At 41.7% G+C, this 20,339-nt stretch overlaps 1 protein-coding gene across 1 annotated transcript in view; it reads left to right on the forward strand.

Annotated features, from left to right (window-relative positions):
* The window catches only part of TMTC1 (transmembrane O-mannosyltransferase targeting cadherins 1), a 302,591-nt gene that overhangs the window by 13,903 nt on the left and 268,349 nt on the right, over positions 1 to 20,339 (forward strand). Inside the window, exons 2-3 of the mRNA XM_047787300.1 lie at positions 8,729 to 8,906; positions 19,833 to 19,906. Coding sequence (XP_047643256.1) covers positions 8,729 to 8,906; positions 19,833 to 19,906 — 252 coding nt within the window. The remainder of the gene's footprint in view (positions 1 to 8,728; positions 8,907 to 19,832; positions 19,907 to 20,339) is intronic.

The following is a 20,339-nucleotide window of genomic DNA, read 5'->3' on the forward strand; positions in this document are numbered from 1 at the left end:
GGTGTTGATCTGTTAATTTTTATTATTTGCTGACTCACTTTTGGAAGATTTTTGTCCCAGAACTTGCTTCCTTCTGGCTGTGGTCACTGATCGTCCTGCCCTTAGTCTCCTCACCCTTTGTTTAGTGCAGTTGCTACTCTGAGTGCTTATGTGACAGTAGGGACTGTACTGCCCCTTGCAGGGGGCTTGGGCTCCTCACCAGCTCCCCATTGCCTGGTGCCTCCCGTCAGAGCCGAATTGTTTTGTTTTTGCCTCAGGGCACTGGGTCTCCCCTCTGCTCTATTGTTTGCATCCTTCGGTTCTTTAGATACTTGAAATGCTGATGATTTTCTGATTTTTTCCTGGTACTGGAGGGAATGCAGAAGAAGAACAATGAGAATGATTAAGGGCCAGAGGGACTCGCCTTAGAGAAAAAATGAGAAGAACCAGATGTTGTTGTTTATTGGTTGCATGATCTAAGAAGACGGTGGAAACCACTTACAAGTATTTGAGAGCTGTAAGGAAGGCAGGAGATGAGAAGAAGAAAAATGAAGAGTGCTAGAGGAAGACAGGAGAATATACAGTAGGTTTAGGATTGGGCTATGGAAAGTCACCAGGAAGGTCTTGCGAGAACCCATCATTGGGAGATTCTGGAAACAGAAGATGAGGGGAACATTTAAGTTTTTCTTTTCCCTGGTTTACAGTTCTGACTGGAAAGGAATTTATGTGGTACTAGTGCTGAGAAAACTGGAGTTTTCTGGTAAGCATGGCAACCATAGGCATCCTTCCTTTAAGCTTGGAGACCTAAGGGTCATTGCTCCAAGTATCACCTGTCTTAAATCGCTGGGTTACTTAGGGCTGATCCCTGAACCCCATTTCAGATCAACTGGTTTAGAATATGATGGGATGGGATTGGGGAATTAGCAGTTGTAAGGAGCATAGTGGTGGTGATTTATAATCCTGTGAACCACGGGCACTCCATGGGAGTCTGTGATGAGATTGAGATGCCCAAATCTCCCTGGCATAATAGAGAAAGGAATCCAGAGGCTCATTGAGATAGGCATGTTGGGGTGTATTTATCACATACCGTGTGCACACCTCCCACCCACTCTTTGCCCTTTGCTGGTACATTACATACGTTAGCGAGGGAGCACCTTCAAGGTGGAGAAGCTCTGCATCAGCTCTTTCCTGTAGGCCAGGTATGATGTTGGAGATGGTGCCACTGAGGTGGGCTTTCCCACTTCAGAGGGTGTGAGGGGATCCTGGAGTTCTGGGGGCTAAGTGGCGGGGCTGATGGCTTCTAGGGACCAAGTGGTGCAGTGTATGTAGCTGCTAAACACTAGGTAAGAACATTTACCATGACAGGCCAGGGATGCAGTGATAATCAGAATGTTTTGGCCCAAGGAATCAGTGACGGTGGCTAATTAATGTCATTGTCCCTAGGCATGAAGTTGAGGGGCAGCCCACTTAGATGTTACTTAATCTGTATACCGGGAAAATTCCAGCTTCAGTGCCAAACACCAGACTTGAGTCACCACAGTGGAGGGTCCAACCTCTCATGCAGTTTCCTGAATCCTGCCAAGTCATTGAGGCCTGGTGGTTTGACTGAAGTGGAGTTGGGGTCCCCTTGAGGAGACCCTAGTATATTCCCTAGTAGAAGTCTCTTCTAGAGATACAGTCTGGGTACAGATACAGTCTATTTTGTTTCTTTCTTTCTCCCTTTTTTTCTTTATTTCTTTGGCCACACCCATGGCTTTTGGAAGTTCCCAGACCAGGGATTGAATTTGAGCTGCAGTTTCAACCTGTGCTGCAGCTGCAGCAATGCTGAATCTTTTGCATTTTTAGGGCCGCACCCACGGCAGGCGGAAGTTCCTAGGCTAGGGGTCAAATTGGAGCTATAGCTGCTGGCCTATGCCACAGCCACAGCAATGCCAGATCCAAGTCGTGTCTGTGACCTACACCACAGCTCACGCCCATGCTGGATACTTAACCCCGCTGAGTGAGACCAGGGATCAAACCCACATCCTCATGGATACTAGTCAGATACATTTCCGCTGAGCCGTGACAGGAACTTGCAATGCTGGATCTTTTAACCCACTGTGCCTGGGCCAGGGATTGAACCCTTGTCTCCACAGTGACCCAAGCTGCTGCAGTCAGGTTCTTAACCCATGTACCACATTGGGAACTCCTACAGTCTGTTTCTATTTTTTCCCTAAACTAGAGGTATCTTTCAAAGAGGAAATTTAGCAGAGATCAATGGGCTTCATCTAGAGCTCTGGGTTGTGAAAGAATGAGTTGCTGGGGTGGGGGTGAGGGTGGGGCAGCCAGTGGCTCTTTCTTCTCCCTTCTCCACCTCTCCTCTTGTGATTACTTGGTACCAAACTGTGTGATCTTGTAACTTTCCCTGGGAACGGTGCCCTCCAATTGCTGTGAGCTCAGTGTGGCCCCACCTTTCTGGGCAGTTTTACAAGGAGGCCATGGAGTTCATTCAATTTGCTAAAGTCTGGAAGGCTTTCAGCCAGTCAGACATGACAAATAAGATTACTTTAGAAAAAAACCATTGTTTTATTTCTTGTTGCTTGGCCTCTCTTTAAATGAGAAAGGAAGGCTAAACCGAAATTTGAGATTCTTTGAGTAGAAAGGGAAGGATGATCCTTTTCACCTTCCAGTTTAATGTTAATGACCTTATTTGTTCATTTAGTAAACTGTCTTAAAGTTTTACTGAAGTATAGTTGACTTGCGATGTTGTGATAATTTCTGCTGTACGACAAAGTGATTCAGTTATATGTATATACACATCCATTCTTTTTCAGATTCTTTTGCCATATAGGTTATCACAAAATATTGGGTAGAGATCCCTGTGCTATATACAGCAGATTCCCGTTGATCATGCATTCCATATACAATAGTGTGTGTATCTACTGTGTGTGAAGTGAGATGCATACACTAATAAAAAATTAATTCTTATGATGTTTGAAGAAAATGCTCATAGCACTTGAGAAATATAGTAAAAGTGTTTTAAAAAACTGTCTCCGTGCTCTAATGAAAGTGTCTTCCGGCTGACATGGAACCTGAGGAACTCTTCCTTCTAGATGGTTTTTAAGGTAGGCTCTTATCATGCTTCTGCATGGACATTTCTGGATATCCTAACACTGATTCTAGTCTTAACTATTACATCTTTCTTTGAGCTGAAGTCTTCCTCCCAGCCATTGGCAGACCGGGTGGCAAATTGGGAGTACTTTTGCCATCTAAGTGAGTACCCAGGTATTTCTATGCAGCCATGGGGGCCCGGAAAGTTGCCCGGTCTTCTGATATTTGAAAATAAGCTGGACATTTTTATATGAAATCACTGATTACATTGTATGACCAGTATGAACCAGGCACTGTGCTAGACCCTGGGGATCTAGCCATAAATATGCCCAAGATCTTTCTCCCTGGAGAACTTGGCATCATTTCTGTCTGTCCTCTTTCTCCAGGTTGAGTGTCCCCACTTCCTGAGACATCACTTTGAGACCCCCAGCCCCCAGCATCCTTGAGCTGTCCTGTGAAGATACTCCAGCATTTAAGTAGCATCCCAAGGGGCTGCTGCCCCCAACACCACCACCCACCTTCCCCCTCCCACCTGCAGGTAGAACACCTCCTTCTTCCATCTCTCTGCACCTGGTAGGTTCTCCTACTGCTAGAATTCTCTCACTGACTATTAATTATCTCTCTCTTTCTCCTACTATACTGTTAACTCTTTAGTAGCAGATGCCATGCCTTTTCTTTGTATCTCTGGGCCTGACATTATACCTGGCATCTAGTTGATGCTCAATAAATATTTGTTGGAGTGAATTGAAATGAAACAGAGTGACTTCCACAGTTCCCTGACTATCTGTGTTGATGGTTTGGTCTGTTTGAATAGCCAGGATGCTGTAACTCTAGGTTAACTAACAGGCCTTGGACAGTACCTGAGAGTTTTAATCTGCAGAGTTTTAATCTGGCTTGCAAGTCTTATGTTCTCTTTTATGTCTAAGTGTGGGTCTTTACTCTTACCCATTTTCTGTCTAATCCTGTTGGAATTAACAAACACACAATTAGGCATTTAAACTCTTTGTGAAGCTCAGCCAGTCTCCCCATAAAGTAAATCTTCTTCCCTGATGCAGGCCTTGCAGGCCTTCTAAAGACTTGGCTCATGGAAAACCAGAGAATCATTTAAGTCTTTGATAAAAGTAATGGGTAGACCAGAGATAATATCAGAATCCTGTGACATACACTGGGGGTTCTCCATCTGGGGAGACATTGATTTATTATTCACCACTCTTTGGTTTGTGCAAATCTGTCTTGTATGCAAGGCGATTCTGAGAGATTCTGATTAATGCCTGATAAATAAAGATCTAATACACCTGTCACGTCCCTTCTCTTATGAACATGTGAGGTTAACGAGCTAACGCCCATCACTTTTTTTTTTTTTTCCCTTTTTAGGGCCACACTTGCAGAATATGGAAGTTCCTGGGCTAGGGGGGAAATTGGAGTTGCAGCTGCCGGCCACACAAGATCCAAGCTGCATCTGCGATCTATCCTGTAGCTTGCAGCAATGCTGAATCCTTAACCCACTGACAGAGGCCAGGGATCAAGCTCTGGATACTAGTCGGGTTCTTAACCCACTAAGCCACAACAGGAACCCCCCAATCCCCTTTTTGGAGCTCATATGAGTTCCCAGATTCTTTTCCCAGGGCTCACAAAGAGAATACATTCTAAAATCATCATTTCATCTTAAATTATCTATGGTTTGGAGAGTTCATATTCCATCTTTATAGACATTTGGGAAACTCTCCTATTCTAGGTTTTCGGTAATTTCTCAAAGCTTGGAGTCACCAGTTTCAAGTGCCATGTGAGGGGCTTTCACACTGTTACCTTATCACTACAGTGATTCTCATCCAGTAACTTACTTTTGTATTTTGGAATCTTATGGAATTCACTTAAAATACCAAACACTCTGTCCTAACCAGTTTCCAGAAATAAGCTATGTGGGTAACATCTGCACATTTTCAGATAGGATACATATGGGCCAGAAAGGTGACTCATGCCTACTCTTACATAACATTTTGGAAGGGGAAAGGAAAGTATGTTAAGTACCTCATAAAATTGTGGTAATAGAGTAATAGCATCATCTTTAGTGATGCTTTTACTTTTCAAATGGTTGCATAACAAATACATTGGAAAAATAGCAGGTCTCTTGTAAGAGATAGAATGTGACACTTAAATACTTGCTTCAGAGAAAAAGTAGCAGGTCTTTTATCTTCTTTTTAAAAACAGTGCTATTATTTATCTATGGGAAGAGTCAAATACATGAGAGTTTTGGCTTAATAGATGTTGTGCTTTCTCTTTATTGCCGTTTTTATAACTCACACAGTGAGATGTGTCTTTGTACATTGGTAGGTACATTCCTGTTTCTGCCTCTACTCATGCTCACACACTTCTGACACCAGATGTGTGGGTTTACTCCCACACCGAACAATTCTCCGACACCTGCTGGGTGCCCTAGAATTCAATTCAGTTCTGACATTCTCTACCTGGAGTTGGCTTCAGATACTCCAGGTCAAGGGCTTAGTTCTGTAGGACCACCCCCACTTCAGAGGCCAGTCGAAATCACTGGGTCCTTAAGTCCCCACGTTCATGTCTGACCGGGCTACTAGTTGGGGGTTCCCATGACCCCCTCCTCAGGTTTAGTCATTTGCTCTAATGGCTCATAGAACTCAGGGAATGCTTATGCTTACCAATTTATTTTATTGTGAAGGGTTTGATGAAGACTACAGATAAACAGCCAGATGAAGAGATGCACAGGGCAAGGTCTGGAGGGTCCTGAGAGCAGGCGCTTGTGTCCCTGAGGACTTGGCTGCATCACGAAACTGGAAGCTCTCTGAACCCCGTAGTTCAGGGGGTTTTATGGGAGCTTCTCAGAGGCATGGTTGATTATGAACTCAGTCTCCCTCACCTCACACCTCCCCAGGGATGGGGGTGGGCCTGAAATTTCCAAGCTTCTCATCACCTGTGGTCTTTCCAGGGACTGGCTCCCATCTGAAGCTATTCAGGAGCCCAGTAAGAGTCACCTCATTGGAACAAGGGACACGCCTATCCCCTGGGGAATTCTGAGGGGTTCCAGAGCAAATATTAGAACAAAAGGTGCTCCTGGTACTTTGATCACTTAGGACATTGCAAGGAATTTAGGCTCTAGGTGCCAGGAGCTTGGGGGCAGAGACCAGGTATTTAAACAAAAGATGTTCTTAGCACCTTTATCGCTAAGCAAATAGAAAGGTTTTAGGATCTCTGACCAAGAGTTGGGATGAAGACCAATGTATATAATTCTTAGAATATCACAATCTCATATATATGTATCTATATCTGTATTTATATCTATCTATCATCTATCTATGTATGAATACTTTCCTGGTTTTTTTTCCTGACAGAAAATTCCTAGAAGTGGAATTTTTGGCCAAAGGATGTGTAATTTTCGTTTTTTTTAAATTTTCTTCTCTTTCTTTCTTTCTTTTTTTCTTTCCTTCCTTCCTTCCTTCTTTCTTTCCGTCTTTTTTTCTTTCTTTCTTTCTTACAGCTGGGACCTACACCACAGCTGGGGCGTAGGTCTAGATCCTTACCCGCTGTGCCAGGCCTGGGATTGAACCTGCATTGTTTCACAGACAATGCTGGAACCTTAACCCACTGCATCACAGTGGGAACTCCAAAGGGTGTGTACATTTTTAGAGCCTTTGGTACATGCTGACAACCTAGAGACCTTTCAGTTTGGACACCCACTCACCTCACAAAGATGTTTTCCCTCACTGACAAGATGTAAATGACTTCTCAATGCATGGCTTAACTGGTCTGGAAAACTCAGCCTGTTGAAGGGGAAAACAGGGTAAAATCAACCTTGGGGGGGCGGTGGGATCTCACGGAACTGCACCCAAGTTCTCCGAGGATGGGGACTTGGTCTTGTCCTCCTCACAGCTCCACCATCCTGAGCTTTCTGGTTTCCAGTGGCTCTTGCTATGTGCAGACTCATGGGTCTGCCATCACAGCCATGCCGAATCTTACATTGGAGCCCTGGAGTTGGATCCCACACAGAATTCATTTTCCCAGGCTTCGTTGGGACCATGATGACTTCAGTGGGAATGAAAATAGAGTTGATTACTAACTACGACATTGAGATTCATGTGTTCAAATAAAGCTTGAGATGTTTAAAATTCTGTAGGCTAATGCTGTGCATGAATCAGTCCAAGTATTTGGAATATGCATATGCCATTGCTAAAGTTGACGTTTAGATTCTCAATGGCTTTTGGCAAAGAGGAGGTGTTTCTCTAAGAGAAGCAGATCAAGAGCATGAGAATCGAAATGTGGGATTACTGTTTTGGTAAAACGGGCTGGAGTATAGACACATAGCAATACCATTTAGGGTGTATATGCTCTCCCCCAAAAACCATACTCTATACAATCGTATTTTTTCTATAACCCTATACACTCAATTGGGAACATTCTGTCCTGCTCTTAAATTAAAGGCTATCTGCAGAAGTCTCTCTATTGTGCATTTCTATCTCAGGAAAGTATTTCTTAAGATGTTGAACAATAAATTTCCCATCTATCTCTTCATGGTTCTCTTTTCAGTTTTTTTGCTGTCATCCTAGAATTCAGTTTGTGAGATCTATAGGAATTTTTGTGGGAAAACATTTCATTCAGATTTTGAAATGCTATCCTCTTTCTCATCCATATAATTTCACCTGCCACTGGTAATAGCGTGTAGGTGCCCTGCAGATCCAATGTGGGGGTGGTAATTCACTATGATTCCCTGTGCATACCATCTGGTCATTTGGTTCCTGGTGGCACTGTGGGTGAGAGAACAGAGTCATGCCTGGCTTGTCCCGGCCACGACCACTGTTCCAGTCTTACGGTGTCTTTCTCATCTCCAGTGGCTCCCATCCATGGTGCTGTGGACTTGCCTCTGAACACTTAGCTGCTTCACAAGATTTGGCAGTGAAGGAAGAGTATGGGGTGTTTGCATGAGCCAGAGAGTGAGGGGTTCCCTGCCTACTTGCTTGTCTTTTCATTGAGGCCACAGATTTTCCTGAAGTAAAGTAATATTGTAGTGCATTTGCAATGATTTCTGCAGATAGCAAAATTTTTACAGGGGCAAAAATGTATACTCAAATATAGAGAGTAACTTAATATTGGGAGTCATTTAAAAATACTTGCATAGCTTATCTTTTATTTTTTATTTATTTAAAAAATTTTTTTAGGGCTGCCTCTGCAGCAAATGGAAGTTCCTGGGCTAAGGGTGGGTTGAATGGGAGCTGCAGCTGCAGGCCTATGCCACAGCCACTGCAACACAGATCTGAGCTTCATCTGCAACCTACACTGCAGCTCTGGGCAACACTGGATCCTTAACCCACTGAGCGATCCCAGGCATTGAACCCACATCCTCAGGGACACTATGTTGGGTTCTTAACCTGCTGAACCACAGTGGGAACACCATAGCTTACCTTGTATTTATTTATTTTTATTTTTAATATTTTATTTTATTTTACTTCCATTTTTGGCCGCCCTGTGGCCAGGGATCATATCTGAACCACAACATCCCAGTGGTCCCAAGACACTGATCCCATTGTGCCATAGCGGAAACTCCTGTAGCTTATCTTTTAAAATGATGCATTTCCTCTGCTTTCCTTGTGCTTTCTGTTCTGTTTGTAGCTAATTTGGTTTGTGTTTGTTTTTATAGGTTAAACATCTTTTTGACTGGCATGAACCCATTCTACTTCCATGCAGTAAATGTCATTTTACACTGCCTAGTGACTCTCATGCTGATGTACACCTGTGACAAAACTGTCTTCAAAAATCGTGGGCTAGCTTTTGTTACGGCGTTGCTTTTTGCTGTGCATCCTGTTCACACTGAGGCGGTGAGTATCATTGGAACTCGGTGAAACAATGAAGCAAAAAACAGTGATCTCTTTCTCCTTTTGAAATCATGGGAATTTAAAGCTCTACCAAAGTGTTTATTTGATATATAAATCATTCTGCCTGATAACTTTTCTTTTTGAATGTTCAGATGGCCTTTATTGCACAGCCAGGATTTAACTGCTTTTCTAAATAACCACTGTTATTATTACAGGTAGTAATAAATGACCACGGGTCTTTATTTGCAGAAAATTTAAGTCCTAATGTGTTTTAAGCAGCAAGGGGCATTTTGAGATTCCTATCATGCTGACTCATTGTTCACGCTCTACAGTTTCTTAACCTTTTCTCACTCTGCTTGCTATTTATAATATTTATGTTGCAGAACTGTAAGTGCGACGAGGTAGGTAAGCCTATAAAAAGTTGAACTGACATTCTTTAAGTTAGACACACTTAGGAGACTTTCCAGTGGTTTTCCAAGTTATTTAGTATGAATTGTAGCTCTTTGGTAGGTGATAGGAAATTTATTTAGAAAGTATGGATAGTTTAGATCTTTCAGTCTTACTTCAAATATGGACTTAGTCATACACAAAGATGGAGTCATCCAGCTCATCTCAGTAACCATGGTTGGTTTATTTTGTGTGTCTTGCTAGGGGTAGATGAAGACTTTTCAAGGGTACATGGGTACCACAATTTTAAAATAATTGTTTCCAGAGCCTCAGTTTGCATCTGGACACTTACCTACAGTGTACATCTGGATCTGAGAACACACCTGTGTGGGAAAGGTGTCAAGGTGGTTCTCTTTTCCCTCCTCCCCTCTCATGGCCTTTTTCTTAATTTTTTAAAAAAGAAGGAATGTCTTGTATACCTTAGAATCTACTGTACCCCAAGGATACAGACAGACACCGTACAATGGAATAATTTGATATATTGGTGTCAGCCAATCCTCCTTTAATTCAGGCATCATAAACCTAAAGTAGGGCTTCCTGTCTGTACCTATTTCCATGAAGAATGCAGCATGGTGCTAGAAGTAGGGTATGGCAGTCTGTGAGGGAGTTATCATGGGGATGCATAATACATTTGATCTGACACAAGAAGTGTGATTTGGCCAATTGGTTTCATAATGAGGACTGGTTAGGCTATATGATGGGCATTTGCCACAAACAAAATTCTAAATCTGTAAGCCCAAAGTTTTGACACAAGTATCATTTAGAGAGAGGGATAAAGAAAAAAATCATTTTATAAAAGAATTATATTGTTAAGGGAATTTTCCCAGCCCTTTCTGAGTAATTTGGACTGAACAAGGTGGCTGTAAGTAGAACACTATAAAGTGTAAGTTGATAGTCTTTTGCAAAGTCTCCATCAAGCCTTTTTTGCTGTATTTCTGAGACACTGTAAAAGCAAATGACTTTAATGATATGTGGCTCTAATGATTGATATGCTTCAACTCTGCTTTCTAGCAGGTTAAAGGAGAACCCGATACCATTGTTAGATGGTAGATCATTAAATGTTATGCAAGATGAGGTATTACTGTGATTTTTCTGATAACTTAAGTGTTCAGAGAATCAAATCACTGTTATAACATGGCTTTTGTGTCCTAATTCTTTCTTACTTTGCTTTGCTTTTCCTTTCTTTCTTTCTTTCTTTTCTTTTCTTTCTTTTTTTTTTTTTTTTTGTGTGTGTGTGTGTTTTTAGGGCCGCACCTGTGGCATACAGAAGTTCAGGAGGCTAAGGGTCGAATCAGAGTGGTAGCTGCTGGTGTATGCCACAGCCATAGCAATGTCAGATCAGAGCTGCATCTTCGATCTACACCACAGCTCATGGCAACGCCAGATCCTTAACCCACTGAGCGGGGCCAAGGGATCGAACCTGCGTCCTCATGGATGCTAGTCAGATTCATTTCCACTGAGCCACTGGGGGAACTCCTTCTGTCCTCATTCTTGTGCCTAATCTTTAAATACAGCAGCTACAAATAGAATTGATGCTCCATGCTTTCTTAGTCTAACAAAAGATAATACTCAGTCATAGATACCTGAATTTATTAAAAAGAAACCTGCTATACCTGTATTATTGAGAAGTGTATTTTTATATTTAATAATTATTTGTCATTTTTTCCTTATTTATGATATATGGAACAATTGGATAACAATACTTACTGGAAAAATAATATAAAATTGAAAATTCAGCACTTAGGTGCTTGTGATCACAGGAGATTTACAATGTAAATTTAATCATATATGCATTTTATCACAGAGAGAGATGATAAATAGAATGTTTTAAAACATAACTATATGGCACATTAAGAAGAAATGCTGGGGAGTTCCTGTCGTGGCTCAGTGGAAACCAATCTGAGTAGTATACATGAGGATCCAGCTTTGATCTTTGATTCCTGGCCCCGCTTAGTAGGTTGAGGATCCTGCGTTGCCATGAGCTGTGGTGTAGGTTGCAGACACGGCTGGATCTGGCATTGTTGTGGCTGTGGAGTAGGCCAGCAGACACAGATCCAATTGGACCCCTAGCCTGGGGGAACCTCCGTATGCCTCAGGTGTGACCCTAAAAAAGACCAAAAAAAAAAAAAAAAAGAGAGAGAGAGAAAAGGTTTCAATCAGCTTTTGTACAATCAAAAAAAAAAAAAAATCCATACAGAATTAATAGGGGCAAAGGAGTCTGAGAGCTGGACATTTATTTAGGGAAAAATGCTAGAGAAACTGCATGCATTCACAAGGAGATGGGGGAGTGTAAGAAGGCAAAGAAATTGGACCTACATAATAATTTATACTGGAAAGTAAAATCAGAAGAGTTTTAGATAGTAGTTCTCTTTAGTTATAGATTTTAGTTCAAGTTTCTAAGGAGGAGGACAGAGAAATAGAAAAAAAAAATGTGCATTATGAAAACATAGTGAAAAGTTATTTCTAAAAGAATGATGAAAGAGAGAGATAGTAGGCTGTATTTTCCCTTCCTGAAAGGACAAAAATGGGACCATAAATTATGGAAGAAGAATGGAGGATTTAAATTTGGGGAGGAGAGTTTAGTTTAAATGTTGATATTATTAAGGAGTTTCTTAATTATGTAGTCAACAAATAGTTAATCAGTACTTGCTTGGTTAATGAGTACCTACCCTCTGGTAGGTGCCAAGGGGGATGTGGGTGGCCTGTGGGGTCCCTACTCACAATTTGTTCATAAGCTCCTAGAAAAGCCAAAGAAAATGCACATACATACCAGACAGAGCAATATGTTGTAGTAAAGCCAGAATTCCAGCAAAGGGAAAAATTATTTCCAATTTAAGTAGAGAGGAACACGTTCATTTATTTACTTAATTTTTCAGCAAGTATTTCAGTGAATATAATATAATCACTCAGTTGGGGCGATAGCAATGAATAAGACAGACCCAGAGCTTTCCTCATTGAAGGCCTTGTGATTTTTGGGTTTCCTGACAGTATATTTCCTGGGAAATTTATGTTTTCCTGAATCCTGAACCATGAGAAAAATCAGGAGAGACATTGGGAAAATGGGGAAAATCATTGTAATTCTCCTGTGAGAATTCAACCTTAACAATCATCATAGAGACATTCCTAGTTGGGAGGAATGCACTTAGGTCAAGTCAAAAGCAAGAGCAAGAAATGCTGACACATGGAGTTGGAGGTTAAAGTTCACATTTCCACAATTGGGAGAAAATTGGTCGTGATCTAATCAGCCAGTCTGGCGTTCACTGACGCTATTAATCTGACACCAACAGAACTCATTTTGCTGAAAAATGGTTCATAGCTTTCTACATATGGTATACTTTATACAAATCTGATAAGAGGTATTCCAAAAAATAGCAAGTTTGGGGGGGCAAATTAAGACCTTAATTGGCAATTTCCACATTTGATGCTGTTAAGCCTGCTAGGAGATGTGAATGTAACATTATTTGAATTCTACTCAATTGTGTTTACTTATTTCTTTCAAATGTTTAAATATTTGTTAGAGAATATAGTTCAGGGTTATCACTACTCCATTGGTGATGGAAGCCTGCAGCCTGAGGGCAGAAATACAAGCTGTATACTTTTGACCAAGTCCTTTTGCAGTTCTCAGTGTCCTATAGCTCAGCCTGCACTGTCTTGGAATCAAGCCCCAGGGGCTCCAACTTGTCCTTCGGTCTCTGCTTCCTGTTGCCCTCTCCCACCCAGCTGTCATTTACTCCATGCTCTTATCCCTTTACACCTTCCCTTCCAGAAACACCCCATGTGCTTGCAGACTCTCTTTCCTCTGCCTGGGATGCTTCGGTAGTCCCTCTGTGGCCCAGGAGTCATCCCTCCCTCTTGATTTTCCTAAAGTCCTCCTTGTCTGACCTTTGAGTCTCAGTGAATAAGGCCAGCCTTTCCACAAGGCCTTCCCAGATGCTACAGATGAAATGAATCACCTCAGTCTTCTCATGGCAGTGATTTCTCCTCATGGCACATGCAGTGTCCTTATATCATCTGAATACCTTCTTTTGACTCCCCACCAGATGCTAACCCCTTGAGGCAGGTTTTCTTTTTTTTTTCTTTCTTTTTTTAGGGCCACATCTATGGCAAGTGGAGGTTCCTAGGCTAGGGGTCAAATTGGAGCTGTAGCCGCTAGCCTACGCCACAGCCACAGCAACACGGGATCCAAGCCGAGTCTGTGACCTACACCACAGCTCACGGCAACACCAGATCCTTAACCTACTGAGCAAGGCCAGGGATTGAATCCATGTCCTCATGGATACTAGTCAGGTTCCTTATCCCTGAGCCACGACGGGAACTCCTCTTGAGGCAGTGGTACAACACGTGGCAAATAGGAAGAAGCATTTGGAAAACTGTTATCTGGAGTAAAACATGCAATGACTGAGCAAGATGATATTGACAAATTAAAAGTTATGGCTGGTCTGGACCTATAGTCATTGATGACGCACACCTTGCTTTTAAGACACTAATAACCTGCTGACCCCAGAGATGCCTGCTTAGCAAGGTACAGAGTAGTTGTTTGGTGACTGCTTGGTGGTTTGGAGCTGGCAACAGTCTCTCAGTGTTAGCACCACCCGCTCTGAGCTTCTGCATCTAGGGACGCTACATTTTTCCTTTCTGGGCACATTGAGCTGGCACGTGCCGCTGTTGCTACTGTTTGCCAGCAGCACTCACTGGCTGCAACTGGAGAAGCAAGCAGGGCTTCAGGCGCCTTAAGGCATTAGTTCTGCTGGCCTGACTTGTGATTGCCTTGCTCCAGCTTGCTACACCCACTATTAGCTTGCGAGTCTGGCTGCTGTCTGAGTTGGCCACATCAGTTGTTTGGTAATGGGTGTCCCTCTGGGTCCAGATGCCTGGCCTTCTCGCAGGACTTTGTTGCTGGTGAGCTGGGCACTCTGTTAAACCTTCCAGTGGCCTGGCAGGTGATGGCGAGCTCAGTGCTCCAAGATGTGGTGTTATAGACTGAGCAGATCTGGGCTTCATAGGTGAACCGTGTGCATTGCTTTATAGACCCTGAGTTTGAGCTGGGTCTTGATACTCAGGTGAAGCCGTACCTGTCCCATGGTGTTTCTGACCTGGCAGTCAAGTTCCTTATAAATTAATGGATCAATGAACAGTGTGTGGTCTGAACAGCCACATTAGGAAAGGGCTTTCAGTTCTGTACTGCCAGTGAAACTCCTGCCATGTCCAGATTTCTCTTGTTTATTAGACTAGAATGCTTCTCAATATGTGACTTGCTATCCATATGCAGGTATGTAATTGAATGTTTTTAAAAAATTTATTTATTTATTTATTTATTTTTTGTCTTTTGTCTTTTTAGGGCCGCACTCGTGGCATGTGGAAGTTCCCAGGCTAGGGGTCGAATCGGAGCTGTTGCTGCTGGCCCTACACCACAGCCACAGCAAGGCCAGATCCTTAACCCACTGAGCGAGGCCAGGGATCAAACCCACAACCTCATGATTCCTAGTCGGATTCATTTCTGCTGCGCTGTGATGGGAACTCCTGAATGATTTTTTATTGAGGTTTTTTTTTTCCCTTTTTTTTCTAAGGTTACATATGCAGTGTATGAAAATTCCCAGGCTAGGAGTCGAAGCAGAGCTACAGCTGCTGGCCTATGCCACAGCCACAACAATGCCAGAACTGAGCCAGGTCTGCAACCTATACCGCAGCTCATGGGAACACTGGATTCCCCAGCCCACCGAACAAGGCCAGGGATTGAACCCCCATCCTCATGGATCCTAGTCAGTTCATTAACCACTGAGCCACAAAGGGAACTCCTGAGATTTTTAGCTAATAGATATATCGGATTATTTACTAAGGTTAACAGAAAATATCATACATATAAACCTTCAAGTAAAAGATGGTTTCCATAAGTCACACAGGAAAAGCTGTTTCGGTGGAGTCCCACCTCCTTTCTCTGTAATGAAAAGAAAGAAGGGCACCAACACTGACAAAGCTTTATATATATCATCTTACTTATTATAACAGTAACATGAGGTAGGAGGTATAATACTCATTTTAAATGTAACAAAACCAAATCTCAGAAGGTTTTTTTTTTTTTTTCTTTTTATAGCTGCACTTGCAGCATATAGGCTAGGGGTCAAATCAGAGCTGCTGCTGCAGGCCTACACCAAGACATGGCAATGCGGGATCTGAGCTGTATCTGTGATCTACACCTATGTCGTAGCTTGTGGCAATGCTGAAGCTTTAACTCACTGAGCGAGGACAGGGGTGGAACCCACATCCTCCCAGAGACTATATTGGATCCTTAACCCACTGAGACACAACAGGAACTCCCAAATCTCAGAAATTAAAGAAAATAAGGTTGAGTCTCACTCAGATGGCTGGGAGAGTTTATTCAAGCCATGAATGGTCTAGTTCCATGCATGGGTCCTTGTCTCTCCTTTATGACTGCACAGTTTGCTCATTATATGAGGATATTTATAGGTGTATTTGCCAGAAAACCACTGTCTACTATTAATCGTTGATTGATTCTCCAGCACACCATGGACTTCAGGTCGTCTGTGATTGGTTGAGGTGGTTTTCTGTGCCTGAAGTATCAAGCTGGTTCATTTCCCTTTGCATCTTTTCCTCATATGTGACCTTTTCTTTGAAGCATTTTTTGAACCATACCCCCTTTTTTTGTTTATAGTTTTATTTCTTGGTTTTCAAAAAATTAAGAGAAATGTACAGACATTTTGAGTAGGGAAATAATACAAAAATTTATAAATGGCCACCTGCCCCCACCCCTTTATCGTTTCAGTCCCTTTCTGAAGCAACACGTTAAAAAAGTACTTTCAAACTTAAAAAATCTAATGACTAGATATGCTTTTTATCCAAAGTCTCCAACTTTTAACATTTTGCCACATTTGTTTTTCCATCCTTTTGCCCTTTATTCTTCAATATATAAAAAGGTTATTTGTGGGAGTTCTCACTATGGCACAGTGGGTTAAGAATCTGGCTGCAGCAGCTTGGGTTGCTGCAGAGGTGTGGGTTCAATCCCCGGCTGGACTCATTGGCTTAAAGGTTCCCGTTTTGTAGCTGCGACGTAGGTCACAGTAGCTGCTTGGATTCAATCCCTGGCCCAGGAACTTCCATATGCCAAGGTGTGGCCATAAGACGTTTTAGAAAATGTTATTTGTTTTCTGAAGTATTTGAGAGTAGGTTGCGTAATTCATGCTCCTTTACATCTTAATAATTTTCTTGTATTTTTTCCAAGTAGTAAAAAAGGCCAGTAGTCATTGTTTCTCTTTAGTCTTAAGTTTAGAATAGTCACCAGTCTTCATTTATGTCTTATAAATGTAATAAAATATATATTAAGATGTATATAATATAAAGTGTTATTAATATGAGATTTATCATATTCGATAATATATTGTTACATAATTATACTATGAATATATAATAAAATGTATATATTTTATAACATGATGTTATAGATGTATATACTACATGATATCAAATTATATCACATTTATAACATAAATAAAATAATATATGTAATAATATGAGACTATCTAAATATAAAATATAATATATAAAATGTGAATACATAATATATACATAGATGGTATATTATGTCAGTACAATATATTATACTTGTAATATATGAAAATATGTTAGATTCGGTATTATGATATGTTGTAATATGAGTTATAATGTAAATTAGAAGATATTAAATATAATAAAAGTTTGATGTAAAACAATATAAATTATTATATTTCATCCTTTATTAATATAAAGTATACACATATATTTTAATGGAATGTTCGTCACCTGGATGTTTTCTCAGGTTTATATCAGCTCACGGATCCCCGACTGGGATACTGCATAGGAGCAGTGTCCTCGGGGGTCACCGGCAGAGGCTGCCACGTTCATGTGCCCTGTATTGCTGAGGCTAAGTTTGATTACTTAGTCAAGGGGTGCTGCAATGTAATATATTTTCTCCATAGTAAAGTTCTTCTTTTAATTTTTCCAGCTAATAAGTAATTAGGAGGGAATTCTTTGAAGCCTTGCAAATATTCTGTCTCTCATCAAACTTTCACATTTTAAGTTTAGCATCAGTTGATATTTTGTGATGTTTCTTGCTCTTCTGGAAGCAAAATGGCTGCTTTTCAACTCTGCTATTCCCTCTACACTTATGACCTGGCTTTTTGTTGTTGTTGTTGTTGCTATTTCTTGGGCCGCTCCCACGGCATATGGAGGTTCCCAGGCTAGGGGTTGAAACGGAGCTGTAGCCACTGGCCTACGCCAGAGCCACAGCAACGCGGGATCCAAGCCGCGTCTGCAACCTACACCACAGCTCACGGCAACGCCGGATCGTTAACCCACTGAGCAAGGAGGGGGACCGAACCCGCAACCTCATGGTTCCTAGTCGGATTCGTTAACCACTGTGCCACGACGGGAACTCCTGACCTGGCTTTTTAATGTGAGGAAGAGGTTTCTATTCTTTCCCATTCACTTGTTTATTGAATGTATGCCTGTACTTGTGTATGTATCCATTCATTCATCCTTCCATATATTTATTATAAGTATACCCTAATAGATGTCAGTTTTTTTCAGTGATTAATAATTTACTGCTGCTCTTACTTTTCATGATGTTCAAATTGTCTCATATGTGGTCAGTGGGAGCCCATTGTTACTGGCTTCTTTGTCCTAGTGACATGCACCTGTTGTTTTTTGAGCAGTTTCTTACTTTAAACATGAGAAGATGATCCAGGCTCCTCTTATATCTTCTGAGTTTCAGTCCTGGAATCAACCATTTCTCCAAGGAGCCTGTGTTCTCTTTAGTGGAGCAGTGGCCTGTGGTTAGGGCCTGTGGTTAGTGCCAGGATGGCTCTTTTCTACTGGGATATCTTTTTTCTTAACTTGAAAAAGCTTAATGGATAAAGAAGATGCAGTGCATCTATACCATGGAATATTACCTAGCCATAAAAAAGAATGAAATAATGCCATTTGTAGCAACATGGATGGACCTAAAGATTATCATACCAAGTGAAGTAAGTCAGACGGAGAAAGACAGATATCATATAATATCACTTATGAGTATGAATCTAATAAAAATGTTACAAAAGAACTTATTTATAAAATAGAAACAGATTCTCAGATTTCAAAATCAAACTTTGGATAACCAGAGGGAAGCGTCCGGCGGGGGGGTCATAAATTGGGAGGATGGGTATGACATACACACATGACTGTACATAAAATAGATAATTAACAAGGGCCTACTATAGAGCACAGGGAAATCTACTCAATATTCTGTAATAACCTATATGTGAAAATAGAATGGATATATGTATATGTATTAGTGAATCATTTTGCTGGACACCTGAAACTAAGACAGCATTGTAAGTCAACTGCACTCCAATAAAATTTAAAATAAGAAACAAGCTTCATTTTATTATTTTAAACTTGAAACATAAAATAGAGCATGCTGTAAATAATGTGAAAGAAAAAATAAAATTAATGAAAACACAAACAGAAACAATGAGACGGGAAGGAGAGGAAAGTTCAGGTGGGAGAGCGGGTTGATGGTGTACATCTAGAGCTGACCAAGTGATGATGGTTGCAGAGTCCCATCTTCTTGTAGGGGTCATAATTTCTGAAATGGCCCTGAGTCTCCTGCATGTGCAGGTGCAAAAGCAGTTAGCAAGTCCAGCCAGGCAGGGTGTTGGTTTCTGACTTGGCTCAGAGACGCCTGCAGGAGCAGGTCCAAGTTCTCCCTATAGGACTGGTGGGTTCTCCTCTGGCTCTGGGTCTCCTTCAGTATATCTCAAGGGCTCTAGTTCTTTCTCACTTTCATTTTTCTCTGGCTTCTGCATCAGCACCTAATTTCTCCAAGGGTATAGCTGTTTCAGGTGGAGCCAGCTTTAGTCCTTGTGGAAGTGCTGGGGCTGGAGCCTGCACTAGCCCTCATTGCCAGTGGGATATCCCAGTCCCTCTCTCAGGGGAAATGGGTTCATACTGCTGTATCTTGCTTTCAGATCCTTTCAGTGACAGAACTAAGAAACACACCCACATATACACACACAGATACACTCGCATATAGGGATCATGTGTTCCTACTCATTCCCAATCTCATTTTCTCCTCATCTTAAACATCTTCCCGTTCGATTAGCACTCTGGTGCCCAAACATCAGCAGAGTGTCTGGCCCTCAGTCATTGCTCAAAATTTTTTGGAAAGAAAAAAAAAAAGAATGAATATCCTTTGATGCTGCCAATTGACCTTCAATAGAAGAAAGGTTAAAACCTGAAGTTAAGCATGAAAGTCTTGCTCCTTCCTTCCTCATTTTTCCTTCTATAAAATTATTGTTAAATATATAGGCCAACCAAAGTCATGTACCAGAATTTGAAAATAATGTGTTTTCTAATGTATTGTTCCTTTCTTTCCTCTAAAGACAAGTACATTTCTGTAATGGTTCTCTGAAAGTAGTTTTCTCAGATTTTTATTTTCAAACTTTCTAGGTGGCTGGGATTGTTGGCAGAGCAGACGTGTTGGCGTGCCTGCTGTTTCTGTTGGCCTTTCTCTCCTACAATAGGTATGTGTGGCTAAGCGTGCCCTTCTCTGTGATTATAGTTGTGTTGTCCCCTGAGAATTTCTGCTGTGTGTGTGTGTGTGTACTCTGAGAGCTTCTGCTTGAGAGAGGAGGAGAGCTTCTTGACCCTGAGAGAGAAGAAGGGCTTCTTGGCTGTGAAATGCCCAGCGACCTTCTTGGAGACCTGAGGTAAGAAACCCTCTCCTTACCAAATGCTAGGCTCTTCTCTCTTCCAGCCACATTCTGGACCATGTCATAGCCTTTTAAGAGGACTGCTATCCCGGGAGTTCCCATCATGGTGCAGCAGAAATGAATCCAACTGAGAACCATGAGGTTGTAAGTTCGATCCCTGGCCTCACTCAGTGGGTTAAGGATCTAGCATTGCCCTGAGCAGCAGTGTAGGTTGCAGATGTGGCTCGGACCTGGCGTTGCTGTG

Source organism: Phacochoerus africanus, chromosome 7 (assembly GCF_016906955.1).
Source record: "Phacochoerus africanus isolate WHEZ1 chromosome 7, ROS_Pafr_v1, whole genome shotgun sequence".
Taxonomy (NCBI): domain Eukaryota; kingdom Metazoa; phylum Chordata; class Mammalia; order Artiodactyla; family Suidae; genus Phacochoerus; species Phacochoerus africanus.